Here is a 12,409-nt window from a genome sequence, read left to right as displayed (position 1 = left end):
AAAATTGTCCCTTTCAGTTGGCGCCTTCTTCGGCGGCGTAGTTCGCCAGATTCAAGATCCGGCCTTGCCTAGGATACAGCCCCCATCCCCCACCTGTAAATATGCATCAGGTATACCAACGTATTATCACAATAAATTACAATAAAATTGAGACACATATTGATTTTACTGGCACATCTGATATAGTGGTCATTGATTGGACATCAGATTACAACGAAAATATTAAAATAACATTTTAATTGAATTTTTCAATCATAATCCAAAGATAATTATCGTCAATAGGTAAACAACAGCCGTGCTACTAATTACAATAAAACTTAAAATTTCATTCACCTTGTTGGCCATTTCACGTTGTTGTGGCGAGCTCGAAGCATCCATTATTATTTCAATGGCTTCTTTAATTTGTATAATGAGGGCTTCGGGTGTATCCATTTTTTTTTTCTTTTCAAGTGAAAATTCTCAACCCACAATTAATTTTTTGTAAACAAAACGTGAGTGGAACAGCGTCGAACCGGCGACTTTGCGTTGCCACTTCAATTCACCTCTCACATAACATGACCGAGTAAACAAAAAAAAAATCAACACCAAAACAAATTCTTCCATTGATTTAAAAAATTTTCGAAAATAGAAAAAAATCTTCAAACTTTATATGAAATTTTTTCAAACACAATTTTGAAAATTGAATTTCAAAAATTTATAAATTCACATAACCAGAAGACAGTGCTGTCCTATGCTACATAGCGGTAGCGTTTCTATTTATTTTTTCTTTTCCTTGTGTTATTGCTGTAGTTAACATCTAATATATGAGGGAGAAATGGCCACGTGCGAGAGGTTAGCGAAGAATTTAATTAATTAATTAAATTGTATAATTTTATTCCATTCAGTGTGGACGAAAATAATTTACTATACGTACTGTGTGTCTCATAAATATAAATTATTGTTGGGGTATTCGATAAATTAGGCTCAATTTATAATCTTTATTAGTCGGCGTTAGATCATGTAAACATTCAATCTGTCCTTTGTGACCGGGGACATACATTTGTAAAAATAAACTAAGCGGCACTTCCCAGTTCACCTCAGCGATCCACACTACTTTTATAGATCACTTTAGTGACCTGAAGCATTGTTCCAGATCACTTAAGTGGCCTGTGGCGCCTTTTCATTTCAATTGTGATCCGCAGCAAATTTACAGATCACTCGACACCTGTTGCACATTCATAGGTCACCCAAGACACTTGGGTCACATTCACAGTTCACTCAAGACACCTGGGGCACATTCACAGATCTCCGAAAACACCTGAGGGATGTTCACAGATCTCACACAAGTGACCTGCAGTGCAGTTCTATGTCACTTGAATGACCCGCGGCACATTTACAGATCAATTAAGTGGCCTGGAGCACTGTTCCAGATCACTTAAGTGACCTGCAGTGCATACCCAGTTTACTTAAGAGACTTGCAGCACACATTTCCAGTTCAATTAAGTGGCCTGCACACACAAAAAGGTTGGACAGTGTTGCTAGAGATCATTGTTTCCCAAAGTGGGCAGGGGGACGGTAGAAGCTATGGATTTAGTATAGGATCCTATGGCGAAGGGGACTATGGAACAAAAATTTTGGGAAACTATACTGTGGATCACAGGGATTCTTAAAATTTTTTCACCCACTGTATTCCCTTTTCAATGCTTATCCGTGGCTCCCCAAAGCAGTTTAATAAAGAATCGCATCGAAAACCACGGCACCCCCTGATCACTTGAATCATCACTCAAGGGTTGGCAGCACACAGTTTGAGAACATCTTTGCTATAGATCCTACATGCGCAACCCATAACCTGCAGGCCAAATATGACCCTTGGATTCATCTAATATGGGCAGCGACCTCTAACTTAATTCTTACAAAAAAAAATTTCAAAAATAAACTGAGCAATTCATTTTTGAACTAAGCAGTTCATTTTTACAGATGACTTTAGTGATCCGTGGTACAGTTTCATATCACTTAAGTGATCCGTGGTGCAGTTTCATATCACTTAAGTGGCGTGAGGCACATTTCTAGATCACTGGACCAGTTGCATATTCACAGATCACTTCAGTAAACCATATTATAATTCCAGATCACTTGAGTAACCCATGACACTCAGGGTTTAAGCTACGGTCACATTTTTTGCAAAATGCAAAAAAAAATCTTAGAATGCAGCAGTAGCCAAAGAAGTAGTAGCCACTTTTGCAAAAATGCATACAGAAGGTACGAAACAAGTAGTCATCCAACCATCGATCATTATCATTGCAGTATTTTGCTAAAACTTTTCCCTCAATTTTCGCTTTTTTTTGCTAAAGGAATTTTTTTTATTTAGCTTAAACCCTGATGACACTGTTACAGATTACTGAGTGGCCTGTGATGCTGTTCTATATAGCTCAAGTTATCAGTGGTACAGTTCCAGATCATTTAAGCAACAGGCGACACATTTACAAATTACTTAAGTGATGTGTAGCACAGTTTCAGAGCATTTAAGTGATCTGCTGTACATTTACAAATCATCTGACATGCAAATCATTTGAGTTGCCTGCCAAAAGTTTTCAAACCAATGAAGTGATCCGCACTCTTCTAAAGGTTGAGCACCCTTGGTATAGATCCAATTTTGTTTTGTATAGATTAAATCTCTAAGGTGGAAAATGTTTGATTTTTTTTTTACATTATTGATGATTAGTCAATGGATTGTGAGACAATCCCTGTCTTATTCATCATTTGGCAAGAGTGATCAAATTAGATTCATTGTGAATTTAATTAACAAAACAAGATAAGAACAGGAAAAACTATTATATTCACCACAGTCTCATGTTTGTATGTTTAAACATTGAAAAAATATATTTATGGCCTTACAGAAAGCACATGGCAACAACGGTGAGATCATTCAGAGCAAACAATTTTGTTGCATGAAAATGAAAAATCAAGTACAAATGTAGAGATATTTAACAACCTATTAAAAATGCTATATTGATCTATATTACAGGTTAGTGTGGCCATGTATCATTCTATTATCCATCTTAACAGTACAGAGTGTTGATAGAGGCAACTTCAAAACATGCGATCAAAGTGGCTTTTGCAAGTAAGAGCATTATTTTCACTCTCAAAATTTTTATTATGTTATAAACTTCTATTAATCTCTGAACTGCTCCCACACATGAATTGATGACAAGCTCTGCTAAATTGTTTTTGACGATTTACAAAAAAGTTGGGGAGGGGTAAGAAAATATTTTGTCCATCAGAGAAGTAACCTACGTCTGTGATTGCTCAGATTAAGGAAGTGAATATATATATATATTTTTTTTTTTGCTTCTCAGCAACATTTACATTTGTTCATATTTTCAAGGGATTTTATTTCTTTTCAATTTTGGAGCAGAGACATACCAGAGGTCCCATTGATAGCCTATTAGGGCTTGGCTGTTAATCTTTATATGTCTGAATGGCTTACCTAGGGGCAGTTGTGAATTTAGAGTTCCAGTTGGCCCCACTTAGTTACAGCCCTGTATAGTTGTCAGATAATAGGAATGAGTGAAAAAATATATGAAGCTGGAACGTTTTATATATTTCAATCTATTATATTTATTCTACCGTTCCTTTTAAATTTCACTTAGGAATATACATAGATGAATGAGAGACATGATTTTAAAAATTAATATTTCCAAAACTATTACACATAACTATTATATACATTTAATCTTTAATGTAATCAATGATACATAAAAGTAAAGAAAAACATTAGTTTTTCTTTAGTTTTTCCAGTTGTAAATGTTTGATGTGTGAATCTTTTTCTTAACACAACAAATATCTAATCTTTAATCAAGTTCATTCCACACATTTTGCAGTTTTACACAGTCAATGGTTTAAAAAATGATTCAAAATGCAGCACTGATAAGTTCTTTGAGTTCATTTAGTGTCTTTGGCAATGGTAATTTATAAACAATTGCAGAAACATTCAATGAACTTGAAAAATGCATTAGTGCTGCATTTCAAACCATTGACTGTTTTAAAACTACAAAATGTGTGGAATGAACTTGATTGCAGATTAGATATTTGTCATGTTATAAAAGGTTCACACATCAAGAATTTGAAACTGAAAAGAAAACTTGGAATGTTTTTTTTTATTTTTATGTAACTGATTATATTATATGTAGTAGTTTTGAAAATATTAATTTTTAAAATCGTGTCATTCATTTATGCTAACCCTGTACTTTGAAAATAGGTATAATTTATGAAGCTGTAATGAGAATCTTAAAAAGCATCCTCTTTTGCAGTGAAATCTGGAGCCAGTTAATTTCTCGTATCATAGAATTTTGTGTGCTTTATTTCTCAGTTTAAGGTGATCAATGAAGTATATCCTCATTACATTATGCCTTGTTGTAACTTACATTCCATTTTTAATGCCTTTCATTAAAATTGTTGTGTAGATTTTAACAAGATAAAGTGGTTGGTTTTATCACATTTTTTTTTTAACACTCGATATAATGATTCATTTCTATATTTTAATTTGGCATTTTTACAAATTTTGTTTTTGCTTGGTATTTTATTTTGTCCTTTATTGTTATAGGCGAAATCGAAATATTGTACCAAATCAGTCACCATATTATCTAGAAGTAGAGAGTTTTAAATCGTATCCAACTAAAGTTGCTGGTGTTCTTGTCAACTCCCAAAATGGAGCTACTTTCAGATTAGAAGTTATAGCTTTAGTCAGCAACACTTTGAGGTTAAGAGTTACTGAGCTTAACCCTACTCGTCCAAGATTTGAAGCTCTAGAAGCTCTTGTTGGTCCACCCGAAGAATCCCGGTAATACTGAATTGTTATTTCGTTTTTTTTCCTCATTTTTGTAGAATTTAAGTGGTTTGAAAATTGATACCAACATTATTTCATTATTATGTTTGTAATAGATGTTAAGTAATGGTAATAACTTGTGTATTTTTTGAAGCGTTGAGTGGTTATTTTATTGTTTTATCTTGTTACAGCTTGACAGTAATATCTCAGGACTCTGAAAAATTGGTTTTGTCTTTTGGAACAAACAAAGTGGTCCTGAATGGGAAACCATTCTATCTAGATGTTTACTCAAACGATCAACTTGTTATTCGAGCAAATGCACGAGGTCTCATGAAATTTGAACATTATAGGATGAAGGATGGGCCGTGAGTGTTCAATTTTAGGAATTTCCTCTCATTGCTTTGTTCAAATATATTCAAATCATACTCATATGTTTGAAGTTCTATGTACATTAAAAACAGTACAGCTAATGCAAAACTAGATATGTTAAATTTCTTCATAAAATGTGTAAAATTGCATATATGCATTCAACGGGTAATAGAATAGTGTAACATTTTACTGTGAATCTTTTCAAATGTGTTGTATTAATGATATATTATTACTTGAATGTATTGATAAGCCTAATTTTTTATTTTTATTAAGAAAGTATTTTTATTTTTCAGAGATGCACCTGCTGATCAAAACAATGTTCAGGTAACTTTGAATGACAAACTTTTTCCAAAATAAATGGTTTATTGATATTCATACTAGAGTCTATGATCAGTCAAACTCTGTTGTAACAAACTTCAAATGATCACAAAATCCAATGAAAACTTTGTTATAAGCCAGATTCGTTATAACAGGGTTTGACTTAAAAATTTATATGAATGTATTGTTACACTCATGAACGGCTAATGCATATTTGAGAATTAAAGCAAAGTAACACATTAATCTTATCATTTATCAAGTCTTGATAAATTAGACACCAAATGAATGTCTTGAGTACCAAGCATTAAAAAAAAATAGTCTTGAATAGTGTTGTTTTTTTTTCCAACTTCCCCAGGACTTTATGACTTCTTTCACATGTTGGTAGACATGGTCATAATTTCACATAATTTCTTAAAATGTTTTGTTGTCTTCAGACTGCAATTTAGTAATTACGCATAGAAAATCAGGTCTTCAAAGCCGAAATTTGAATCAGTTTTCCAAACCTTTCACAAAACCCTGGATCTGAAAAACAGACCCTTCACAAAATACAAAAGGATGAAAATTAAATTTGACATCTCATTTCTTGTGTTTAACTATTTTTTTTTTGCTTCTTACAAAATTTACTTTTTTCTCAAAATTAATTACCATTGTCATAAAAATGAGAAAAAATTTCTCAGAAAACAGGACCCTATACAAATTACTCGTTCACTCAGCCCATCCTTCTAGAAAAAAAGTCTGGACAGACTCCTAAAATTTACAAGTGCCAGTATTATTATTTTATTTTATTTTTTTGTCACCATGACGCATGAGACATGTCAAACCTTGCTATTTAGAGCATAATTCTAGTAAAAGGTAAACTGAAGAGCCAAAAAAAACTAGTACAGGCATGCGTATGCAAATAAAGAGATATGGGAACCAATCAGAGTATGGCCCTGCGGTCGGCAACGCCTATATAACACAACAAGTGTCTGGCATAGTTGTTAGATCGGTTACTGCTGCTATAATGGCAGGTTATCGATTTTTAAGTGAGTTTGAACGTGGTGTTATAGTCGGCGCACGAGAGATGGGACATAGCATCTCCGAGGTAGTGATGAAATTTGGATTTTCGGGTACGACCATTTCACGAGTGTACCGTGAATATCGGGAATCCGGTAAAAAATTAAATCTGTGACATCGCTGCGGCCGGAAAAAGATCATGCAAGAACGGGACCAACGACGACTGACGAGAATCATTAAACGTGACAGACGTGCGACCCTTCCGCAAATTGCTGCAGATTTCAATGCTGGGCCATCAACAAGTGTCAGTGTGCGAACCATTCAATGAAACATCATCGATATGGGCTTTCGGAGCCGAAGGCCCACTCGTGTACCCTTGATGACTGCACGACACAAAGCTTTACACTCGCCTGGGCCCGACAACACAGACATTGGACTGTTGAGGACTGGAAACACGTTGCCTGGTCTGACGAGTCTTGGTTCCAATTGCTTCGAGCTGATGGACGTGTACGGGTATGGAGACCACCTCGTGAATCCATGGACTCTACATGTCAACAGGGGACTGTTCAAGCTGGTGGAGGCTCTGTGATGGTATGGGGCGTGTGCAGTTTTCATGATATGGGATCCCTGATATGGCTAGATACGACTCTGACAGGTGACAGGTACGTAAGCATCCTGTCTGATCACCTGCATCCATTCATGTTCATTGTGCATTCCGACGGACTTGGACAATTTCAGCAGGACAATGCGACACCCCACACGTCGAGAATTGCTACAAAGTGGCTCCAGGAACACTCTTCTGGCTTTAGACACTTCCGCTGGCCACCTAAATCCCCAGACATGAACATTATTGAACATATCTGGGATGCCTTGCAACGTGCTGTTCAGAAGAATCTCCACCCCCTCTTACTCCTACGGATTTATGGACAGCCCTGCAGGATTCATGGTGTCAATTACCTCCAGCACTACTTCAGACATTAGTCGAGTCCATGCCACGTCGTGTTGCGGCACTTCTGCGTGCTCGCGGGGGGCCTACACGATATTAGGCAGGTGCACCAGTTTTTTTGGCTCTTCAGTGTATTAAAAAAATTCGTAACTTGTGTAACTTTTGCCAAACACATTGTATACTCATTACTCCTTGTGTAATTACATTGCTTTAATTTCATTGAATTGTTAAACAGCTTGCTGTTTTCATATTTTCTTTTAAATATCCTTAGGATAATCCAATAGAAGAGGAGCCATTCAAAGATACCTTATGGGAAGAATCATTCAAAGGAAAGACAGATTCCAAACCTTATGGTATTTATTGCTTGTAACAATTTTCTTAGCAGTTATTTTTGATGCTCAAGGTACTGATATATGGGCTTCCTGTTTGAGTATGAGAACTAAAGGGTTAAAATAATTGGTTTTTTTAAAATCATTTTTATTGTTTTAATATTCATTTATGCAATTTCTTTCTTGTTTGACTTTAAGGTAAACTTAAATATTGAAAAACTAGATCATTTGAGGGAATTGTAAAAAAGTTTTCAATTCCAAAGAGTGAGTTTTTGCATTTTTTCCCATGCAGATCAAAAATGAGAAAAATGCAATTTCAGCTTAAGTTTTATTTAAATTTTTCCATTTCTTATTTCAAGGTCCATCTTCTGTTGGTATGGATTTCTCTTTTGTTGGTTTCAAACATGTTTATGGAATCCCTGAGCATGCAGATGTCTTTCCATTGCGCCAGACTAAGTGAGTTTTTGGGATAAGAAAATCAATAAAAGTTTAACATATATGGAAGGAAAACTTTTGCTTTGTTTTAATTGTAAACAGCATGCCTCAGTTTTCACTGTGTGTAAATTTTTGTAGTTTGTTTATTGTTAATTATTAGTACATTATGTTTCTTTTATGTGAAGTTTAAAGTAGTAATTATGCACAACCGACTTTTAACAGGGTTTTGTTGATTGCAGGGGTATGAGTGATCCTTATCGCTTATACAATTTGGATGTTTTTGAGTATGAGCTGAATAATCCCATGGCGCTTTATGGTTCAGTTCCTTTCATGATAGCTCATAGGTCTGTAAGATTTTTGTGTTCTCTATTATTGTGATTTAGTTTTAGTATGTATTTAATTTTAATGCATGTAAACTTAGTGGTATTTTAAAATTTATTTTACTTATTTTAATGAATGTTTTTTTTCATAATTAGTGAAAAGCAAAGTGTTGGACTGTTGTGGTTAAATGCAGCAGAAACGTGGGTTGATTTGGAAGCAGCTTCAAATCAGGTGATAACATGCTTTTTTTTTACTTAGCCTGTTGCATGTTTTAAAATGATTATGCATTTTTTATCTTCTTCCATGCAAGATCTAATGCTCTAAAGCATAGTCTCCCAAACTTTTTGTTTCATCGCCCCCTTCATCAATAATTTTTTCCTCTCATCGCCCCCCAACTCAAGTAAACCCATAGGATCCTATGTTAAATCAGTAGGTTCTATCGCCCCGTTGGACCATTCCATCGCCCACCAGGGGGCGATATTGCCCACTTTGGGAAACACTGCTCTAAAGGATCTGTGGTAAATTGACAAATCTTCTACCACTGCACTTGTTTTTCCGCTCAGACAAAATATGTTTACTTTTATTTTCAATTGCATGTAGAAAACTTTTTGTGTTATCAAAGCTGATTTACTGCACAATTGAGATCTTGATTTGCTTCTAAGCATGGATCATGTGCAGCTTAGGTATTAAATTAGAGAATAAATAATTTTCAGAATTTTTTTTCTTCACCAAAAGATGTGTGCTTTCCAAAAAGTTCTATTTCGTAAAAACAGCAATATCACATTTTCTTTTCATTGAGTTTTTTGTATTCTTCAACATCCCTGTAGGGAGTTGTTTCTTCAATTGTGGATTTTGTAAAGGGAAATACAGCCGTTCCTCAGCGAGACACTCATTGGTTCTCCGAAAGTGGAATCATTGACACATTTTTCTTCCTTGGTCCTCTTCCAAAAGATGTGGTGAATCAGTATGCAAAATTAACAGGCACAACTCCTCTTCCTCCTGTAAGTATTTCCATAATATTTTTTCTGTTGTGCCCTTGGCACAACAGAAATGTTGCCAGTTGTGTTGATGAATTTAATACATTAACTAATTTATTGATACAGGTAATACAATAATCTGTGTGAGTGGATGAAGGGGGAATTGTAAATTTATTGGCACCTTACGTAGATTCATATAGCTCTTAATAAACCAATAAACATAGACTGGCTTGCAAATTGAATTTAAATTCACTATTTTTACATTCATTACTACATTTATTCCTGGTGTTATATCAAAAATGCATTGAATTCTGCTATCTACAACATCATTGGAAGACCATCTATATATATAAAATTGATTTCCTGTGGGTGTTTGTTCTCTATACAAATCTATAATTTTAGATCGATCGTTGCCAAATTTTGCATATATACCAAATGGAACCCGACTTGAACTATAAAATACTACTTTAAAATTTCATCAGAGCAGGGCTTTTACCCCAAATGGGCAAAAAACTGTCGGCAACAATGGTTTTTGGGTCTCAACAATCACTTTCGGAACGTTTACTTTGGTTACGTGGTTCCCTAGCAATACGTTTCAGACGTGTATATGCCTTTACAGTGATTTGCCACTTCTTTAATGCTGCCAGTATTGTATATAATAGTTTATTCCTTTATAATGGTTTGTCACTTTTTCAATCCTCCCAGCAATTGAGGAAAACCCAGGCAGTGCTGGGTATTATAGCTAGTTAAATATATAAGTGTCTTGAGCAAGAAAAATTCTTTGATGCTAAATTTTTTGATGTAAGAAAGAAAGGACTAGAAATAAGACTTTTTTACATTGTGACTTTGTAATCCTTTCTCTACTGATAGTACTTTAAAGTTAACATTTATAATTTTTCGAACTCTATAACATCCTTTACATACATTGTTGTGTGTTAGAATTTTGAAGTATACAGGCTGTATGTATAACTACTTAATGATTTCCAGATGGCATCACAAGCTTGGGACAATTAGGCTTTTAAACATATTTATTAATAAAATTCAGTTAGATGTTTCACCCCCGTAAAAGTTTTTACAGCAGTACACAAAGGAGCAATGCAGTAAAAATTGTTTTTACAAAATGTTCCTTAAAAAGTGTATAAAACAAATTATGTCTATGTTGGAGGTAAAATAAATAAATATTCATTATTATGTATTATTTAACATACTTGAATTGGTACGCTTTGTTTTTATTGTAAACATATAGTGCTGATGAAATTTTTAGGTGCCAGGTTAATTAATTTCTTGAATTAAATTGACTTTAATTTGAATTTAATCAAAATTAATGTTTTTTTAGGCTTTAATTAGAACTAAAATGACTTACCAAAAAGTTTTATGATAATTTATTTTTTTGTAATGTGGTAACAAAAGGATTAAATGAAATTGACTATATATTTTCACCAACATTAGTTATTTATTGGGCATAAACCATGTTGAATTTTGCAGCTATTTGCTCTGGCATATCATCAATGTCGTTGGAATTATAGAGATCAAGATGACGTTCGTAAAGTGGATGAAGGTTTTGATGACAATGACATACCATATGATGTACTTTGGCTAGATTTGGACCATACAGATGACAGGAAGTGAGTTTCAGACAGAAAAAGAAGCTGATGTTCTATATTTCTTTTTTTTTTCCTTTCTTTTTTTTTACTGTAAAAGAACATAAGAATCCACATAAATTGTGCACATGTCCCGGGATTACAATGCTGAGGTACATTGACCTCAAACTGAAATATTGGTCGAAAGCACTTGGTGGCATTCAGACAGTTAGATTTGTCACCATGTGGTCCTCACCTAATTTCAATTCAGATTTTAAGACTTATTATAAAGGAATCTGGAGAGTCATTTATATTTTCTTTGATCCATCGAAGTTTTTGTTATGAAATGGAGCAAATTAAGATGGAATAAGTACTGAGATACTGTATAACACAAAGTAATGCCATGATGAAGTAGAATATGCTGCAATTTAATCTGGAAAAAGAGAAGGGTCAAGCCAAATATTTGAGTAGTAATTTTTTTGCCTGTCAATGTCCTCTATATGGATAATTGTCTATGAAACGATATTGCTTCCTGATGCACTTTTCATAGTGTTAATATATTCCATCTATAACAACAGCTTTATAACTATGTTTCTCTGGACCCCTGAGTATCTTTACATAGGTGGTTTGCTGTATATCAGTTTCCTTTAAGGTTTTATATAGTATATTCTTTGACTCTTGTAATGTGATTTCCTATTAAACTAGGTATTTCACTTGGGATCCATATAAGTTCCCGAATCCGAAGGAAATGCTCAACAATCTGACAGCAAAATCACGTAAGATGGTCACGCTCGTGGATCCTCATATCAAGAGAGAAAACACATATTATATACACAAGGAAGCTACAGACAAAGGCTATTATGTGAAGAAGAGCAATGGAGAAGACTATGAAGGATGGTGTTGGCCTGGTGCATCAGGATATCTTGACTATCTTAATCCAGAAGTTCGCGACTGGTGGGCTAGTAAATATGCATTGGATCAATACCAGGGTTCAACATTGACTCTTTACACATGGAACGACATGAATGAGCCTTCTGTTTTCAGTGAGCCAGAAGTCACAATGCCAAAGGACCTAGCTCATTTTGGTGGATGGGAGCACAGAGACATTCACAATATGTATGGAATGCTTATGGTAAGTTTATAGTTTAGTTATTTTCTTTCAATATTATTCATATTGAATACCATGATTTATAAACAGCATAAATTATTAAAATTTGAGCTTTTAATAATTCTTTTTTTAAATGTATAACCACTGCATGCAAGAGGTCCTGGGTTTGATTCTCGGTGGCAAAAAATGACACTATTTTTCCCTGTTCACCTCGGCATAGTATTCA

The 12,409-nt window shown here is 34.4% G+C and overlaps 2 protein-coding genes across 4 annotated transcripts in view; one reads left to right on the top strand and one right to left on the bottom strand.

Annotated features, from left to right (window-relative positions):
• The window catches only part of Ranbp21 (exportin-5-like protein Ranbp21), a 63,196-nt gene extending 62,656 nt beyond the window's left edge, over window positions 1-540 (bottom strand). For both annotated transcript variants that reach the window (XM_089245780.1, XM_089245772.1), the window contains exon 1: window positions 334-540. In XM_089245780.1, the coding sequence (XP_089101906.1) occupies window positions 334-432 (99 nt within the window). In that variant the 5' untranslated portion in view covers window positions 433-540. The remainder of the gene's footprint in view (window positions 1-333) is intronic.
• Window positions 541-749: 209 nt separating this feature from the next.
• The window catches only part of GCS2alpha (glucosidase 2 subunit alpha), a 28,845-nt gene continuing 17,185 nt past the window's right edge, over window positions 750-12,409 (top strand). Inside the window, exons 1-12 of one of the 2 annotated variants that reach the window (XM_089245759.1) lie at window positions 750-831; window positions 3,005-3,100; window positions 4,583-4,819; window positions 4,996-5,169; window positions 5,467-5,497; window positions 7,705-7,786; window positions 8,122-8,218; window positions 8,437-8,541; window positions 8,674-8,749; window positions 9,379-9,519; window positions 10,981-11,120; window positions 11,781-12,207. In XM_089245759.1, coding sequence (XP_089101885.1) covers window positions 815-831; window positions 3,005-3,100; window positions 4,583-4,819; window positions 4,996-5,169; window positions 5,467-5,497; window positions 7,705-7,786; window positions 8,122-8,218; window positions 8,437-8,541; window positions 8,674-8,749; window positions 9,379-9,519; window positions 10,981-11,120; window positions 11,781-12,207 — 1,623 coding nt within the window. In that variant the 5' untranslated portion in view covers window positions 750-814. Of the gene's footprint in view, window positions 832-3,004; window positions 3,101-4,582; window positions 4,820-4,995; window positions 5,170-5,466; window positions 5,498-7,704; window positions 7,787-8,121; window positions 8,219-8,436; window positions 8,542-8,673; window positions 8,750-9,345; window positions 9,520-10,980; window positions 11,121-11,780; window positions 12,208-12,409 lie in introns of both variants that reach the window. The other variant, XM_089245750.1, reaches the window with a different exon arrangement.

The sequence above is a fragment of the Pholcus phalangioides genome, unplaced genomic scaffold, assembly GCF_987345545.1.
Source record: "Pholcus phalangioides strain wild (caught in Gottingen) unplaced genomic scaffold, Ppha-v1.0 ptg000003l_1, whole genome shotgun sequence".
In the NCBI taxonomy this organism is placed as follows: Eukaryota; Metazoa; Arthropoda; class Arachnida; order Araneae; family Pholcidae; genus Pholcus; species Pholcus phalangioides.
This window is presented reverse-complemented; position numbering and strand designations above follow the sequence as displayed.